The sequence below is a fragment of the Coregonus clupeaformis genome, chromosome 31 (genome assembly GCF_020615455.1).
Source record: "Coregonus clupeaformis isolate EN_2021a chromosome 31, ASM2061545v1, whole genome shotgun sequence".
Lineage (NCBI taxonomy): Eukaryota > Metazoa > Chordata > Actinopteri > Salmoniformes > Salmonidae > Coregonus > Coregonus clupeaformis.
Genome location: NC_059222.1, coordinates 26,829,921 through 26,845,728, shown reverse-complemented (window position 1 = coordinate 26,845,728; position 15,808 = coordinate 26,829,921). Strand labels below are relative to the sequence as shown.

General features: G+C 46.6%; 2 protein-coding genes across 3 annotated transcripts in view; one reads left to right on the top strand and one right to left on the bottom strand.

Moving 5' to 3' along the window:
- Window positions 1–15,808, top strand: part of LOC121547334 (lysosomal acid lipase/cholesteryl ester hydrolase) — a 69,390-nt gene that overhangs the window by 32,900 nt on the left and 20,682 nt on the right. The gene's annotated exons all lie outside the window — the stretch shown is intronic.
- The window catches only part of LOC121547335 (renalase), a 61,064-nt gene that overhangs the window by 38,258 nt on the left and 6,998 nt on the right, over window positions 1–15,808 (bottom strand). For both annotated transcript variants that reach the window (XM_041858543.2, XM_041858542.2), the window contains exon 3: window positions 8,739–8,897. In XM_041858543.2, coding sequence (XP_041714477.1) covers window positions 8,739–8,897 — 159 coding nt within the window. The remainder of the gene's footprint in view (window positions 1–8,738; window positions 8,898–15,808) is intronic.

The window sequence follows — 15,808 nt, the reverse complement described above, 5'->3', positions numbered from 1 at the left end:
GTGTAGACAAAGGGGAGGAGACAGGTTAAATAATAATTTTGAAGCCTTAAGACAACTGAGACATGGATTGTGTATATGTGCCATTCAGAGGGTGAATGGCTAAGACAAAATATTTAAGTGCCTTTGAACGGGGTATGGTAGTAGGTGCCAGGTGCACCGGTGTGTGTCAAGAAGTGCAACACTGCTGGGTTTTTCACGCTCAACAGTTTCTTAGTTTCTTGTGTGTATCAAGAATGGTCCACCACCCAAAGGACATCCAGCCTACTTGACACAACTGTGGAAAGCATTGGAGTCAACATGGGCCAGCATCCCTGTGGAATGCTTTCGACACCTAGTAGAGTCCATGCCCCGACAAATTGAGGCTGTTCTGAGGGCAAAAGGGGGGTTGCAACTGAATATTAGGAAGGTGTTCCTAATGTTTGGTATACTCAGTGTATACATAGTAAAAAACGAAGTAGCCTTGCACAAGCCTTGGCTTGTATGAGCTGGAAGGGCTCATAAGAGCAGGAACCTATTTCTTGTTTCTGTAGTGTGAGGCAGCTTCATATAGAAGTACACCTCCTGGACAGGACGCTAGTCTATTGCAGGGCCTATTCAGAGCGTGACTATATACACTATATATACAAAAGTATGTAGACACCTCTTCAAATTAGTGGATTCGGCTATTTCAGCCAAACCCGTTGCTCACAGGTGTATATAATCGAGCACACAGCCATGCAATCTCCATAGACAAACATTGGCAGTAAAATGGCCTTACTGAAGTGCTCAGTGACTTTCAATGTGGCACCATCACAAGTCAGTTCGTCAAATTTCTGCCCTGCTAGAGCTGCCCCGGTCAACTCTAAGTGCTGTTATTGTGAAGTGGAAACGTCTAGGAGCAACAACAGCTCAGACGCGAAGTGTTAGGCCACACAAGCTCACAGAACGGGGTCGCTGAGTACTGAAGCACGTGAAAATCATCTGTCCTCGGTTGCAACACACACTACCGAGTTCCAAACTGCCTCTGGAAGCAACGTCAGGCCAATAATTGTTCGTCAGGAGCTTCATGAAATGGGTTTCCATGGCTGAGCAGCCGCACACAAGCCTAAGTTCAACATGCGCAATGCCAAGCGTCGGCTGGAGTGCTGTAAAGCTCGCCGCCATTGGACTCTGGAGCAGTGGAAACATGTTCTCTGGAGTGATGAGTCACACTTCACCATCTGGCAGTCCGACAGACGATTCTGGGTTTGGCGGATGCCAGGAGAACGCTACCTGCCCCAATGCCTAGTGCCAAATGTAAAGTTTGGTTGAGGAGGAATAATGGTTTGGGCTAGGCCCCTTAGTTCCAGTGAAGGGAAATCTTAACGTTATTGCATACAGTGACATTCTAGACGATTCTGTCCATCCAACTTTTTCCTGTTTGTGCCCCCGTGCACAAAGCGAGGTCCATACAGAAATGGTTTGTCGAGATCGGTGTGGAAGTACTTGACTGACCTCAACCCCATCGAACACCTTTGATATGAATTGGAACGCCGACTGCGAGCCAGGCCTAATTGTCCAACATCAGTGCCCGACCTCACTAATGCTCTTGTGGCTGAATGGAAGCAAGTCCCCACAGTAATGTTCCAACATCTAGTGTAAAGCCTTCCCAGAAGAGTGGAGGCTGTTATAGCAGCAAAGGGGGCACCAACTCCATATTAATGCCCAAGATCTTGGAATGAGATGTTCGATGAGCAGGTGTCCAAATACTTTTGGTCATGTAGTGTATATTCATTCAGTAACACATTTTTTCCCCAATGGATGTTGAGTGTTGGATGTAGAACGAACCCATTGTCCTACACATTCTAGAGGCATTTGCTGTTACTTACAACACACCCCATGAATATATACTTACAATCAATCCATGATGAGTTCAACACACTATATTTAGACAGATGGTTCGGTTGGGTCAGATTTAATTTGACCGAAAGACTATAGCGAGAAGAAAATATGCATGCAAGTGTCAGAAGATCTGTGTATAAATTACAAACAACAAAGGAGCCTGGGCTCTGAAGAATGCTCCCAAATGACTCCAGCCTGTCTCTGTAAAGCAGAACCATTTGTATGGATAGAGTTTCTCACAGTAAACCTAAGCCCAAAAGGCACAGAGCACATTTCTCAAATGAATCCATAAATCCATTTCTAAGTCATGGGGGCTTTGAAGTTATTTCTATGGCTTTGAATGAAAGCAGTCATACTGGGCCGACTAACTAGCTTTGGAATTTGTCTGTTAAGTGAACTCACTAGCAGCTCATCATGCACTTTTACCCCTACCCACATGTACATACTGTATTACCTCAATTACCTCAACTACCTCGTACCCCTGCACATTGACTCGGTACTGGTACTCCTTGTATACAGTGGGGAGAACAAGTATTTGATACACTGCCGATTTTGCAGGTTTTCCTACTTACAAAGCATGTAGAGGTCTGTAATTTTTATCATAGGTACACTTCAACTGTGAGAGACGGAATCTAAAACAAAAATCCAGAAAATCACATTGTATGATTTTTAAGTAATTCATTTGCATTTTATTGCATGACATAAGTATTTGATACATCAGAAAAGCAGAACTTAATATTTGGTACAGAAACCTTTGTTTGCAATTACAGAGATCATACGTTTCCTGTAGGTCTTGACCAGGTTTGCACACACTGCAGCAGGGATTTTGGCCCACTCCTCCATACAGACCTTCTCCAGATCCTTCAGGTTTCGGGGCTGTCACTGGGCAATATGGACTTTCAGCTCCCTCCAAAGATTTTATATTGGGTTCAGGTCTGGAGACTGGCTAGGCCACTCCAGGATCTTGAGATGCTTCTTACGGAGCCACTCCTTAGTTGCCCTGGCTGTGTGTTTCGGGTCGTTGTCATGCTGGAAGACCCAGCCACGACCCATCTTCAATGCTCTTACTGAGGGAAGGAGGTTTTGGCCAAGATCTCGCGATACATGGCCCCATCCATCCTCCCCTCAACACGGTGCAGTCGCCCTGTCCCCTTTGCAGAAAAGCATCCCCAAAGAATAATGTTTCCACCTCCATGCTTCACGGTTGGGATGGTGTTCTTGGGGTTGTACTCATCCTACTTCTTCCTCCAAACACGGCGAGTGGAGTTTAGACCAAAAAGCTCTATTTTTGTCTCATCAGACCACATGACCTTATCCCATTCCTCCTCTGGATCATCCAGATGGTCATTGGTAAACTTCAGACAGGCCTGGACATGCGCTGGCTTGAGCAGGGGGACCTTGCGTGCGCTGCAGGATTTTAATCCATGACGGCGTAGTGTGTTACTAATGGTTTTCTTTGAGACTGTGATCCCAGCTCTCTTCAGGTCATTGACCAGGTCCTGCCGTGTAGTTCTGGGCTGATCCCTCACCTTCCTCATGATCATTGATGCCCCACGAGGTGAGATCTTGCATGGAGCCCCAGACCGAGGGTGATTGACCGTCATCTTGAACTTCTTCCATTTTCTAATAATTGCGCCAACAGTTGTTGCCTTCTCACCAAGCTGCTTGCCTATTGTCCTGTAGCCCATCCCAGCCTTGTGCAGGTCTACAATTTTATCCCTGATGTCCTTACACAGCTCTCTGGTCTTGGCCATTGTGGAGAGGTTGGAGTCTGTTTGATTGAGTGTGTGGACAGGTGTCTTTTATACAGGTAACGAGTTCAAACAGGTGCAGTTAATACAGGTAATGAGTGGAGAACAGGAGGGCTTCTTAAAGAAAAACTAACAGGTCTGTGAGAGCCGGAATTCTAACTGGTTGGTAGGTGATCAAATACTTATGTCATGCAATAAAATGCAAATTAATTACTTAAAAATCATACAATGTGATTTTCTGGATTTTCACAGTTGAAGTGTACCTATGATAAAAATTACAGACCTCTACATGCTTTGTAAGTAGGAAAACCTGCAAAATCGGCAGTGTATCAAATACTTGTTCTCCCCACTGTATATCCTCGTTATTGTTTTTATTGTGTTACTATTTGCTTTTTTATTTAGCAAATAAAGGGTAGGTAACAACACATCTGCCACGCTGATCCTCAACATGAGGGCCCCTCAGGGGTGTGTGCTCAGTCCCCTCCTGTACTCCCTGTTCACCCATGACTGCATGGCCAGGCACGACTCCAACACCATCATTAAGTTTGCAGACGACACAACAGTGGTAGGCCTGATCACCGACAACGATGAGACAGCCTATAGGGAGGAGGTCAAAGACCTTGCCATGTGGTGCCAGGATAACAACCTCTCCCTCAACGTGATCAAGACAAAGGAGATGATTGTGGACTACAGGAAAAAAAAGAGGACTGAGCACGCCCCCATTCTCATCGAAGGGGCTATAGTGGAACAGGTTGAGAGCTTCAAGTTCCTTGGTGTCCACATCACCAACAAACTATCATGGTCCAAACACACCAAGACAGTCGTGAAGAGCCTATTCCCCCTCAGGAGACTGAAAAGATTTGGCATGGGTCCTCAGATCCTCAAAACGTTCTACAGCTGCACCATCGAGAGCATCCTGACTGGTTCCATCACCGCCTGGTATGGCAACTGCTTGGCCTCCGACCGCAAGGCACTACAGAGGGTAGTGCGTACGGCCCAGTACATCACTGGGGCCAAGCTTCCTGCCATCCAGGACCTCTATACCAGGCGGTGTCAGAGGAAGGCCCTCAAAATTGTCAAAGACTCCAGCCACCCTAGTCATAGACTGTTCTCTCTGCTACCGCACAGCAAGCGGTCCTGGAGAGCCAAGTCTAGGTCCAAAAGGCTTCTTAACAGCTTCTACCCCCAAGCCATAAGACTCCTGAACAGCTAATCATGGCTACCCGGACTATTTGCATTGTCCCCCCACCCCACCCCCTATTTTACGCTGCTGCTACTCTGTTTATTATCTATGCATAGTCACTTTAACTCTACCCACATGTACATATTACCTCAATTACCTCGACTAACCTGTGCCCCCGCACATTGACTCTGTACGGGTACCCCCTGTATATAGCCTCCCTACTGTTCTTTCATTTTACTGCTGCTCTTTAATTATTTGTTATTTGTTCTTTTTTTACTTATCGATTTTTTACTTAACACTTATTTTTCTTAAAACTGCATTGTTGGTAAAGGGCTTGTAAGTAAGCATTTCACTGTAAGGTCTACACCTGTTGTATTCGGCTCATGTGGCAAATACAATTTGATTTGATTTGAAATATTTGTCTTACTTTTTAACTCTGCGTTGTTGGGAATCGGCTCGTAAGTAAGCATTTCACTGTAAAGTCTACACCTGTTGCATTCGATTTGATTTGATCCCCAACAGAGAAAAATGTACATTTTCTCGAGACAACAATATTGTAGAGACAGGTCATTCGATATGCAATACTTTCAGAGGCTCTGCCTTAATTTAAATAACCTATTCCCCACTGCTCCTTAGATTCAGTGAATCTTGACATGGACTGACATTTACTCTATGTACAGTATCTGTCACAATCACTCAGTATAAGGTAACATAGCTGACACCATCACTACAGCCAGACTATAGTTCCTTTCAGGTGTTCCTCTCTGCTTTAGCTGTCACTCACAGTGCAGCACAGTTCAATAAAATATCACTGCTTCACCAACTCATCCTCTACTGCCCTACTTCTACCATCCTCATCCTTCTGTGCGTGATACCACACCCTAATAGCAATAGGCACTGTTTCCCTTTTTCAGTCCAGCGGCTAATTTGGAATGCAGCCATTTTTGAAAGCAGCGACTTCTGCTCACACTCTGCATTATTCACAGTTTCCAAGAAACTCTACACACCCTGGAGGACTATGCCTTCCTCTCCCATTTCCATATTCGTCCTTTAGGACTCTACACTACACTGCGTTAGGGTTTCGAAATCTCACTGGGAGAATACCAATTTGGCTGTGGATGCAAGCCCCTCGCAGCCAGAGAGACAGCTGGAGACCGATTTAACATATGACTGGAGGGACCCGGTCAGCGGTGTGGCAGCCAAGGACAGGCTCTGTGTTTGTTGGTCTATTGGTGGGGCCTAATCACCCACCGACCAGCCAGTCAGCTGTCTGTCTGTCTGTCTGTCTGTCTGTCTGGAGAGGCCAGAGTGATGCATTCATACATACAGTACCAGTCAAACGTTTGGACACACCTACTCATTCAAGGGTTTTTCTTTATTTTTTAAAACTATTTTCTACAGAATAATAGTGAAGACATCAAAACACTATGAAATAACACATATGGAATCATGTAGTAACCAAGAAAGTGTTAAACAAATCAAAATATATTTTATATTTGAGATTCTTCAAAGTAGCCACCCTTTGCCTTGATGACAGCTTTGCACACTCTTGGCATTCTCTCAACCAGCTTCAAGAGGTAGTCACCTGGAATGCATTTCAATTAATAGATGTGCCTTGTTAAAAGTTAATCTGTGGAATTTCTTTCCTTCTTAATGCATTTGAGCCAATCAGGTGTGTTGTGACAAGGTAGGGTTGGTATACAGAAGATAGCCCTATTTGGTAAAAGACCAAGTCCATATTATAGCAAGAACAGCTCAAATAAGCAAAGAGAAACGACAGTCCATCATTACTTCAAGACATGAAGGTCAGTCAATCCGGAAAATTTCAAGAATTTTGAAAGTTTTTTCAAGTGCAGTAGCAAAAGCCATCAAGCGCTATGATGAAACTGGCTCTCATGAGGACCGCCACAGGAAAGGAAGACCCAGAGTTACCTCTGCTGCACAGGATAAGTTCATTAGTTATCAGCCTCAGAAATCGGCAATTAACTGCACCTCAGATTGCAGCCCAAATAAATGTTTCACAGAGTTCAAGACACATCTCAACATCAACTGTTCAGAGGAGACTGCATGAATCAGGCCTTCATGGTCAAATTGCTGCAAAGAAACCACTACTAAAGGACACCAAAAATAAGAAGAGACTTGCTTGGGCCAAGAAACACGAGCAATGGACATTAGACCAGTGGAAATCTGTCCTTTGGTCTGATGAGTCCAAATTTGAGATTTTTGGTTACAACCGGTGTGCCTTTGTGAGACACAGAGTAGGTGAACGGATGATCTCTGCATGTGTGGCTCCCACCGTGAAGCATGGAGGAGGAGGTGTGAGGTGGTGACACTGTCGGTAATTTATTTAGAATTCAAGGCACTCTTAACCAGCATGGCTACCACAGCATTCTGCAGCGATACGCCATCTCATCTGGTTTGCGCTTAGTGGGACTATCATTTGTTTTTCAACAGGACAGTGACCCAAAACACACCTCCAGGCTGTGTAAGGGCTATTTGACCAAGAAGGAGAGTGATGGAGTGCTGCATCAGATGACCTGGCCACAATCACCCGACCTCAACCCAATTGAGATGGTTTGGGATGAGTTGGACCGCAGAGTGAACAAGTGCTCAGCATATGTGGGAACTCCTTCAAGACTGTTGGAAAAGCATTCCAGGTGACTACATCATGAAGCTGGTTGAGAGAATGCCAAGAGTGTGCAAAGCTGTCATCAAGGCAAAGGGTGGCTACTTTGAAGAATCTAAAATCTAAAATATATTTTGATTTGTTTAACACTTTTTTGGTTACTACATGATTCCATGTGTGTTATTTCATAGTTCTGATGTCTTCACTATTATTCTACAATGTAGAAAATAGTAAAAAATTAAGTAAATCCCTTGAATGAGTAGGTGTGTCCAAGCTTTTGACTGGTACTGTATGTGTTGGAGTGAGGAGCAAATATCAAGTAGGATTTCTGCTAACACACAATTCTTTAAGTCAGAGGAATAATGGGGCGCTTCTTCATGAACACAAATTAAGTAGTAGCAGCTTATTGTCAGAGCCAAGGTCCAACAATGTCCAGCATTCATGGAGCAATTGGGGTTAAGTGCCTTGCTAAAGGGCACAACAACAGATTGTTCTACCTTGTCGGCTCCGGGATTCGAACCAGTTACTGACACAACGCTTTATCCACAAGGTTACCTTAAGACCTGGCTGTCTCCAGTTATGCCAAAACTCACATTTAACTAGAGGTAGAGGTGAACTAAACAATATCTGAATATCTCACATATTGTTCAATGCAAATATTTCACTGATTAGAAACAAAAACATAGGCTGTATATACACTGAGTATACCAAACATTAGGAACACCTTCCTAATATTGAGTTGCACCCCCCATTTTGCTTTCAGAACAGCTTCAATTCGTCGGGGCTTGGAGTCTACAAGGTGTCGAAAGTGTTTCACAGGGATGCTGGCCCATGTTGACTCCAATGCTTCCCACAGTTGTGTCAAGTTGGCTCCTACTACCATACCTTGTTCAAAGGCACTTACATTTTTTGTCTTGCCCATTCACCCTCTGAGTGGCACATATACAATGCATGTCTCAATTGTCTCAAGGCTTAAAAATCTTTCTTTAACCTGTCTCCTCCCCTTCATCTACACAGATTGAAGTGGATTTAACAAGTGACATCAATAAGGGCTCATAGCTTTCACCTGGATTCACCTGGTCAGTCTGTGACGGAAAGAGCAGGTGTTCCTAATGTTTTGTACACTCAGTGTACAGATCCTCAGTTCAGCTGTTTTTTTCCTCCTTGGATCCTAATTGATAAAAGGCCAGGATGGAAAAGGAGCATTATACAAGACATTGGCCCTCGAAGACTGGAGCTGTGTAGCTCTGGTCTAAGTATCATGACTAACCATGCATATGTGTGTTTTTCAGTGGATGGTGGGTAGATCAATACTTACAGGAGTCCTCGTCTCCTTGCAGCTGTAGGATCTGTGGTACGGGCATGGTGAGGACCACATCGTCAAACTGCTCCGGGGCCGTGTCCTTCTGACACACCTCCCAGCTCGCGCCCTTCTGGAAGATGTGGGTGACATGGTGGTCAAAGAACACCTCTGCCCCTGCTTGGATGCAGAGATGCAGAATTGGCAATGTTGCAGTGAAAGAAAGGGACAGATGGAGGAAGAAAAGGAGAGAAAAAGATTTGATTGTGCATCACTGGGGAAATGATTCAAACTTTGTGGTTAATGATACACACAGCCTGGAGATGGTTACACACACATGCTCTGCCACACATGGTGGTGGCAAGCGAGGAGTAGAACAGTATGTTACCTTACCACAATCAGTTATCAAATCAAATTATATTTGTCACATGCGCCGAGTACAAACAGGTGTAGCCCTTAACCAACAATGCAGTAAAAAAAAAAAAAAAAAATTTTGTTAAGAAAAATATTTACTAAATAAACTAAAGTAAAAAATAAAAAAGCAACAATAAAATAACAATAATATGGCTATATATAGGGGGTACCGGTACCAAGTCAATGTGCGGGGGTACAGGTTAGTGGAGGTAATATGTACATGTAGGTAGGGGTAAAGTGACTATGCATAGATAATAGATAATAAACGAGTAGCAGCAGCGTAAAAAAAAGGGGGGGGTTGTCAATGCAAATAGTCCGGGTAGCCATTTAATTAGCTGTTCAGCAGTCTTATGGCTTGGGGGTAGAAGCTGTTAAGAAGCCTTTTGGACCTAGACTTGGCGCTCCGGTATCGCTTGCCATTCGGTAGAAGAGAGAACAGTCTATGACTAGGGTGGCTGGAGTCTTTGGCAATTTTTAGGGCCTTCCTCTGGCACCGCCTGGTATAGAGGTCCTGGATGGCAGGAAGCTTGGCCCCAGTGATGTACTGGGCCGTACGCACTACCCTCTGTAGCGTCTTGCGGTCGGAGGCCGAGCAGTTGCCATACCAGGTGGTGATACAACCAGTCAGGATGCTCTCGATGGTGCAGCTGTAGAACTTTGAGGATCTGAGGACCCAGTCTCCTGAGGGGGAATAGGCGTTGTCGTGCACTCTTCACAACTGTCTTGGTGTGTTTGGACTATGATAGTTTGTTGGTGATGTGGACACCAAGGAACTTGAAGCTCTCAACCTGCTCCACTACAGCCCTGTCGATGAGAATGGGGGTGTGCTCGGCCCTCCTTTTCCTGTAGTCCACAATCATCTCCTTTGTCTTGATCACGTTGAGGGAGAGGTTGTTGTCCTGGCACCACACTTCCAGGTCTCTGACCTCCTCCCTATAGGCTGTCTCATCGTTGTCAGTGATCAAGGGTTCCTTGAGTGGAGCAGCGGTCTAAGGCACCGACGCGCAGTGCTAGAGGCGTCACTACAGACCCGAGTTCGATCCCGGGCTGTATCACAACCGGCCGGGATCGGGAGTCCCATAGGGCGGCGCACAATTGGCCCAGCATCGTCCGGGTTAGAGGAGGGTTTGGCCGGGGTAGGCCGTCATTGTAAATAAGAATTTGTTCTTAACTAACTTGCATAGTTAAATAAACTAGTCAAAACACTTGATGGTGTTGGAGTCGTGCTTGGCCATGCAGTCATGGGAGTACAGGAGGGGACAAAGCACGCACCCCTGAGGGGCCCCCGTGTTGAGGATCAGCGTGGCAGATGTGTTGTTTCCTACCCTTACCAACTGGGCGCGACCCGTCAGAAGGTCCAGGATCCAGTTGCAGAGGGAGGTGTTTAGTCCCAGGGTCCTTAGCTTAGTGATGAGCTATGAAGGCACTATGGGGTTGAACGCTGAGCTGTAGTCAATGAACAGCATTCTCACGTAGGTGTTCCTTTTGTCCAGGTTGGAAAGGGCAGTGTGAAGTGCAATTGCGTCATCTGTGGATCTGTTGGGGCGGTATGCAAATTGGAGTGGGTCTTGGGTTTCTGGGATGATGGTGTTGATGTGTGCCATGACCAGCCATTCAAAGCACTTCATGGCTACAGACGTGAGTGCTATGGGTCGGTAGCCAGGTTACCTAGGTGTTCTAGGGCACAGGGACTATGGTGGTCTGCTCGAAACATGTAGGTATTACAGACTCGGCCAGGGACAGGTTGAAAATGTCAGTGAAGACACTTGCCAGTTTAGCTCAGCAAGGATGTTGCCTGTAATCCATGGCTTCTGGTTGGGGTTTGTACGTACGGTCACTGTGGGGATGACGTCATCAATGCACTTATTGATGAAGCTGGTGACTGATGTCGGATGAGTCCCGGAAAATATTCCAGTCTGTGCTAGCAAAACAGTCCTGTAGCTTAGCATCTGCGTCATCTGACCACTTCCGTATTAAGCGAGTCACTGGTATTTCCTGCTTTAGTTTTTGCTTGTTAGCAGGAATCAGGAGGATAGAATTATGGTCAGATTTGCCAAATGGAGGGCGAGGGAGAGCTTTGTACATATCTCTGTGTGTGGAGTAAAGGTGGTCTAGAGTTGTTTCCCTCTTGTTGCACATGTAACATGCTGGTAGAAATTAGGTAAAACTGATTTAAGTTTCCCTGCATTAAAGTCCCCGGCCACTATGAGTGCCGCCTCTGGATGAACATTTTCTTGTTTTTTTATGGCTTTATACAGCTCGTTGAGTGCGGTCTTCGTGTCAGCATCCGTTTGTGGTGGTAAATATACAGCTACGAAAAATATAGATGAAAACTCTCTTGGTAAATAGTGCCTACAGCTTATCATGAGATACTCTACCTCAGGCGAGCAAAACCTTGAGACTTCCTTAATATTTGCTTTCGCGCACCAGCTGTTATTGACAAATAGACACAGACCGCCATCCCTTGTCTTACCGGAGGCAGTTGTTCTGTTTTGAAGATGCACAGAAAAACCAGCTAGCTGTATATTATCCATGTCGTCGTTCAGCCACGACTCGGTGACACAAGATGTTACAGTTTTTAATGTCCCGTTGGTAGGATAGTCTTGAACGGAGCTCATCCAGTTTATTCTCCAATGATTGCAAGTTGGCCAATAGGACGGATGGTAGAAGCTGGTTACCCACTCGCCGACTAATTCTCACAAGGCACCCCAACCTGCGTCCCTTGTATCAGCATCTCCTCTTCATGCGAATAATGGGGATTTGGGCCTGGTCGGGTATCTCAAGTAAATCCTTCGCGTCCGACTCATTAAATAAAAAATCTTTGTCCAGTTCGAGGTGCGTAATCACTGTTCTGATATCCAGAAGCTCTTTTCAGTCATAAGAGACGGTGGCAGAAACATTATGTACAAAATAAGTTACAAACAACGCAAAAAAAACACACAAAATAGCACAATTGGTTAGGAGCCTGTAAAACAGCAGCCATCTCCTCCGGCACCATTATGCATAATGAGGAGGAAACAGGACGAGATAGTGAATTAGAGCAAGGATGCACAACTCCTCTCCCCGAGGACCCTGAGTTGTACATTCCAGAATTAGACTACAGTATAAATAAATAATTTGTCTCTTTAGAGATCAAGAACAAGGTTAGGTACACTATAGAGGTCCAGAAGAAATATAGATAGAACCCTCAACCTCTTTTTAGTGGAGACTGGAAATAAAATAGCTGTTGTTGCATGAGGGTTGTGATTTAATCTGCTAATACTGTACTATTAGGTTTTGTAGTATATCAGGCTTCAATTCCTGTGAATGTGTTCTAAAAGGCCTGGTGTAGGTAATACTGTAGATATCCCTTCTTTGTCTGTTCATAGCCCTCTTCTGTCAGTCTGCTACCTTCGACATTTACATTACATTTACATTTTAGTCATTTAGCAGACGCTCTTATCCAGAGCGACTTACAGGAGCAATTAGGGTTAAGTGCCTTGCTCAAGGGCACATTAACGTCATTTAGCAGACACTCTTAGCCAGAGCGACTCACAAATTGGTGCGTTCACCCTATAGCCAGTGGGATAACCACTTTACAATTTGGGGGGGGTTAGAAGGATTACTTTATCCTATCCCAGGTATTCCTTAAAGAGGTGGGGTTTCAAATGTCTCCGGAAGGTGGTGAGTGACTCCGCTGTCCTGGCGTCGTGAGGGAGCTTGTTCCACCATTGGGGTGCCAGAGCAGCGAACAGTTTTGACTGGGCTGAGCGGGAGCTATGCTTCCGCAGAGGAAGGGAGCCAGCAGGCCAGAGGTGGATGAACGCAATGCCCTCGTTTGGGTGTAGGGACTGATCAGAGCCTGAAGGTACAGAGGTGCCGTTCCCCTCACTGCTCCATAGGCAAGCACCATGGTCTTGTAGCGGATGCGAGCTTCAACTGGAAGCCAGTGGAGTGTGCGGAGGAGGGGGGTGACGTGAGAGAACTTGGGAAGGTTGAACACCAGACGGGCTGCGGCATTCTGGATGAGTTGTAGGGGTTTAATGGCACAGGCAGGGAGGCCAGCCAACAGCGAGTTGCAGTAGTCCAGACGGGAGATGACAAGTGCCTGGATTAGGACCTGTGCCGCTTCCTGTGTAAGGCAGGGTCGTACTCTCCGAATGTTGTAGAGCATGAACCTGCAGGAGCGGGTCACCGCCTTGATGTTGGCGGAGAAACGACAGGGTGTTGTCCAGGGTCACGCCTAGGCTCTTCGCACTCTGGGAGGAGGACACAGCGGAGTTGTCAACCGTGATGGCGAGATCATGGAACGGGCAGTCCTTCCCCGGGAGGAAGAGCAGCTCCGTCTTGCCAGGGTTCAGCTTGAGGTGGTGATCCGTCATCCATACTGATATGTCTGCCAGACATGCAGAGATGCGATTCGCCACCTGGTTATCAGAAGGGGGAAAGGAGAAGATTAGTTGTGTATCGTCAGCGTAGCAATGATATGAAAGGCCATGTGAGGATATGACAGAGCCAAGTGACTTGGTGTATAGGGAGAAAAGGAGAGGGCCTAGAACTGAGCCCTGGGGGACACCAGTGGTGAGAGCACGTGGTGCGGAGACAGCTTCTCGCCACGCCACTTGGTAGGAGCGACCGGTCAGGTAGGACGCAATCCAGGAGTGAGCCGCGCCGGAGATGCCCAGCTCGGAGAGGGTGGAGAGGAGGATCTGATGGTTCACAGTATCAAAGGCAGCAGACAGGTCTAGAAGGACAAGAGCAGAGGAGAGAGAGTTAGCTTTAGCAGTGCGGAGAGTCTCCGTGACACAGAGAAGAGCAGTTTCAGTTGAATGACCAGTCCTGAAACCTGATTGGTTTGGATCAAGAAGGTCATTCTGAGAGAGATAGCAAGAGAGTTGGCTAAAGACGGCACGCTCAATAGTTTTGGAAAGAAAAGAAAGAAGGGATACTGGTCTGTAGTTGTTGACATCAGTGGGGTCGAGTGTTGGTTTTTTGAGAAGGGGAGCAACTCTCGCTCTCTTGAAGACGGAAGGGACATGGCCAGCGGTCAAGGATGAGTTGATCAGCGAGGTGAGGTAGGGGAGAAGGTCACCGGAGATGGTCTGGAGAAGGGAGGAGGGGATGGGGTCAAGCGGGCAGGTTGTTGGGCGGCCTGCAGTCACAAGTCGCAGGATTTTATCTGGAGAGAGAGGGGAGAAAGAAGTCAAAGCATAGGGTAGGGCAGTGTGAGCAGGACCAGCAGTGTCATTAGACTTAACAAACGAGGATCGGATGTCGTCAACCTTCTTTTCAAAGTGGTTGACGAAGTCATCCACAGAGAGAGAGGAGGGGGGGAGGGAGGATTCAGGAGGGAGGAAAATGTGGCAAAGAGCTTCCTAGGGTTAGAGGCAGATGCTTGGAATTTAGAGTGGTAGAAGGTGGCCTTAGCAGCAGAAACAGATGAAGAAAATGTAGAGAGGAGGGAGTGAAAAGATGCCAGGTCGGCAGGGAGTTTAGTTTTCTTCCATTTCCGCTCCGCTGCCCGGAGCTCTGTTCTGTGAGCTCGCAATGAGTCATCAAGCCACGGAGCTGGAGGGGAGGACCGAGCCGGCCGGGAGGATAGGGGACACAGAGAGTCAAAGGATGCAGAAAGGGAGGAGAGGAGGGTTGAGGAGGCAGAATCAGGAGATTGGAGGGAGAAGGATTGAGCAGAGGGAAGAGATGATAGGATGGAAGAGGAGAGAGTAGTGGGAGAGAGAGAGCGAAGGTTGCGGCGGCGCATTACCATCTGTGTAGGGGCAGAGTGAGTAGTGTGGGAGGAGAGCGAGAGAGAAAAGGAAACAAAGTAGTGGTCGGAGACATGGAGGGGAGTTGCAGTGAGATTAGTAGAGGAGCAGCATCTAGTGAAGATGAGGTCAAGCGTATTGCCTGCCTTGTGAGTAGGGGGGACGGTGAGAGGGTGAGGTCAAAAGAGGAGAGGAGTGGAAAGAAGGAGGCAGAGAGAAATGAGTCAAATGTGGACATAGGGAGGTTGAAATCCCCCAAAACTGTGAGGGGTGAGCCATCCTCAGGGAAGGAACTTATCAAGGCGTCAAGCTCATTGATGAACTCTCCAAGGGAACCTGGAGGGCGATAGATGACAAGGATATTAAGCTTAAATGGGCTAGTGACTGTGACAGCATGGAATTCAAATGAGGAGATAGACAGATGGGTTAGGGGAAAAATTGAGAATGTCCACTTGGGAGAGATGAGGATTCCTGTACCACCACCCCTCTGACCAGATGCTCTCGGGTATGCGAGAACACATGGTCAGACGAGGAGAGAGCAGTAGGAGTAGCAGTGTTTTCAGTGGTGATCCATGTTTCCGTCAGCGCCAGGAAGTCGAGGGACTGGAGGTTGGCATAGGCTGGGATGAAGTCAGCTTTGTTGGCAGCAGAACGGCAGTTCCAGAGGCTGCCTGCGACCTGGAACTCCACGTGGGTGGTGCGTGCAGGGACCACCAGGTTAGAGAGGCAGCAGCCACGCGGTGTGGTGCGTTTGTGTAGCCTCTAATTCGACCTCGTGTGACATTCCATGACTTTAACCTAGTATGACATTCTGCTATCTTATACTCAATAGACAACGATACAAGCAAATAAGATCTCCAACAGGGTCCTTGTCAAAGATATTTGAGACAGACATAAAATGTGTGCTCTTCAAATACAAGGTAAAAGGGT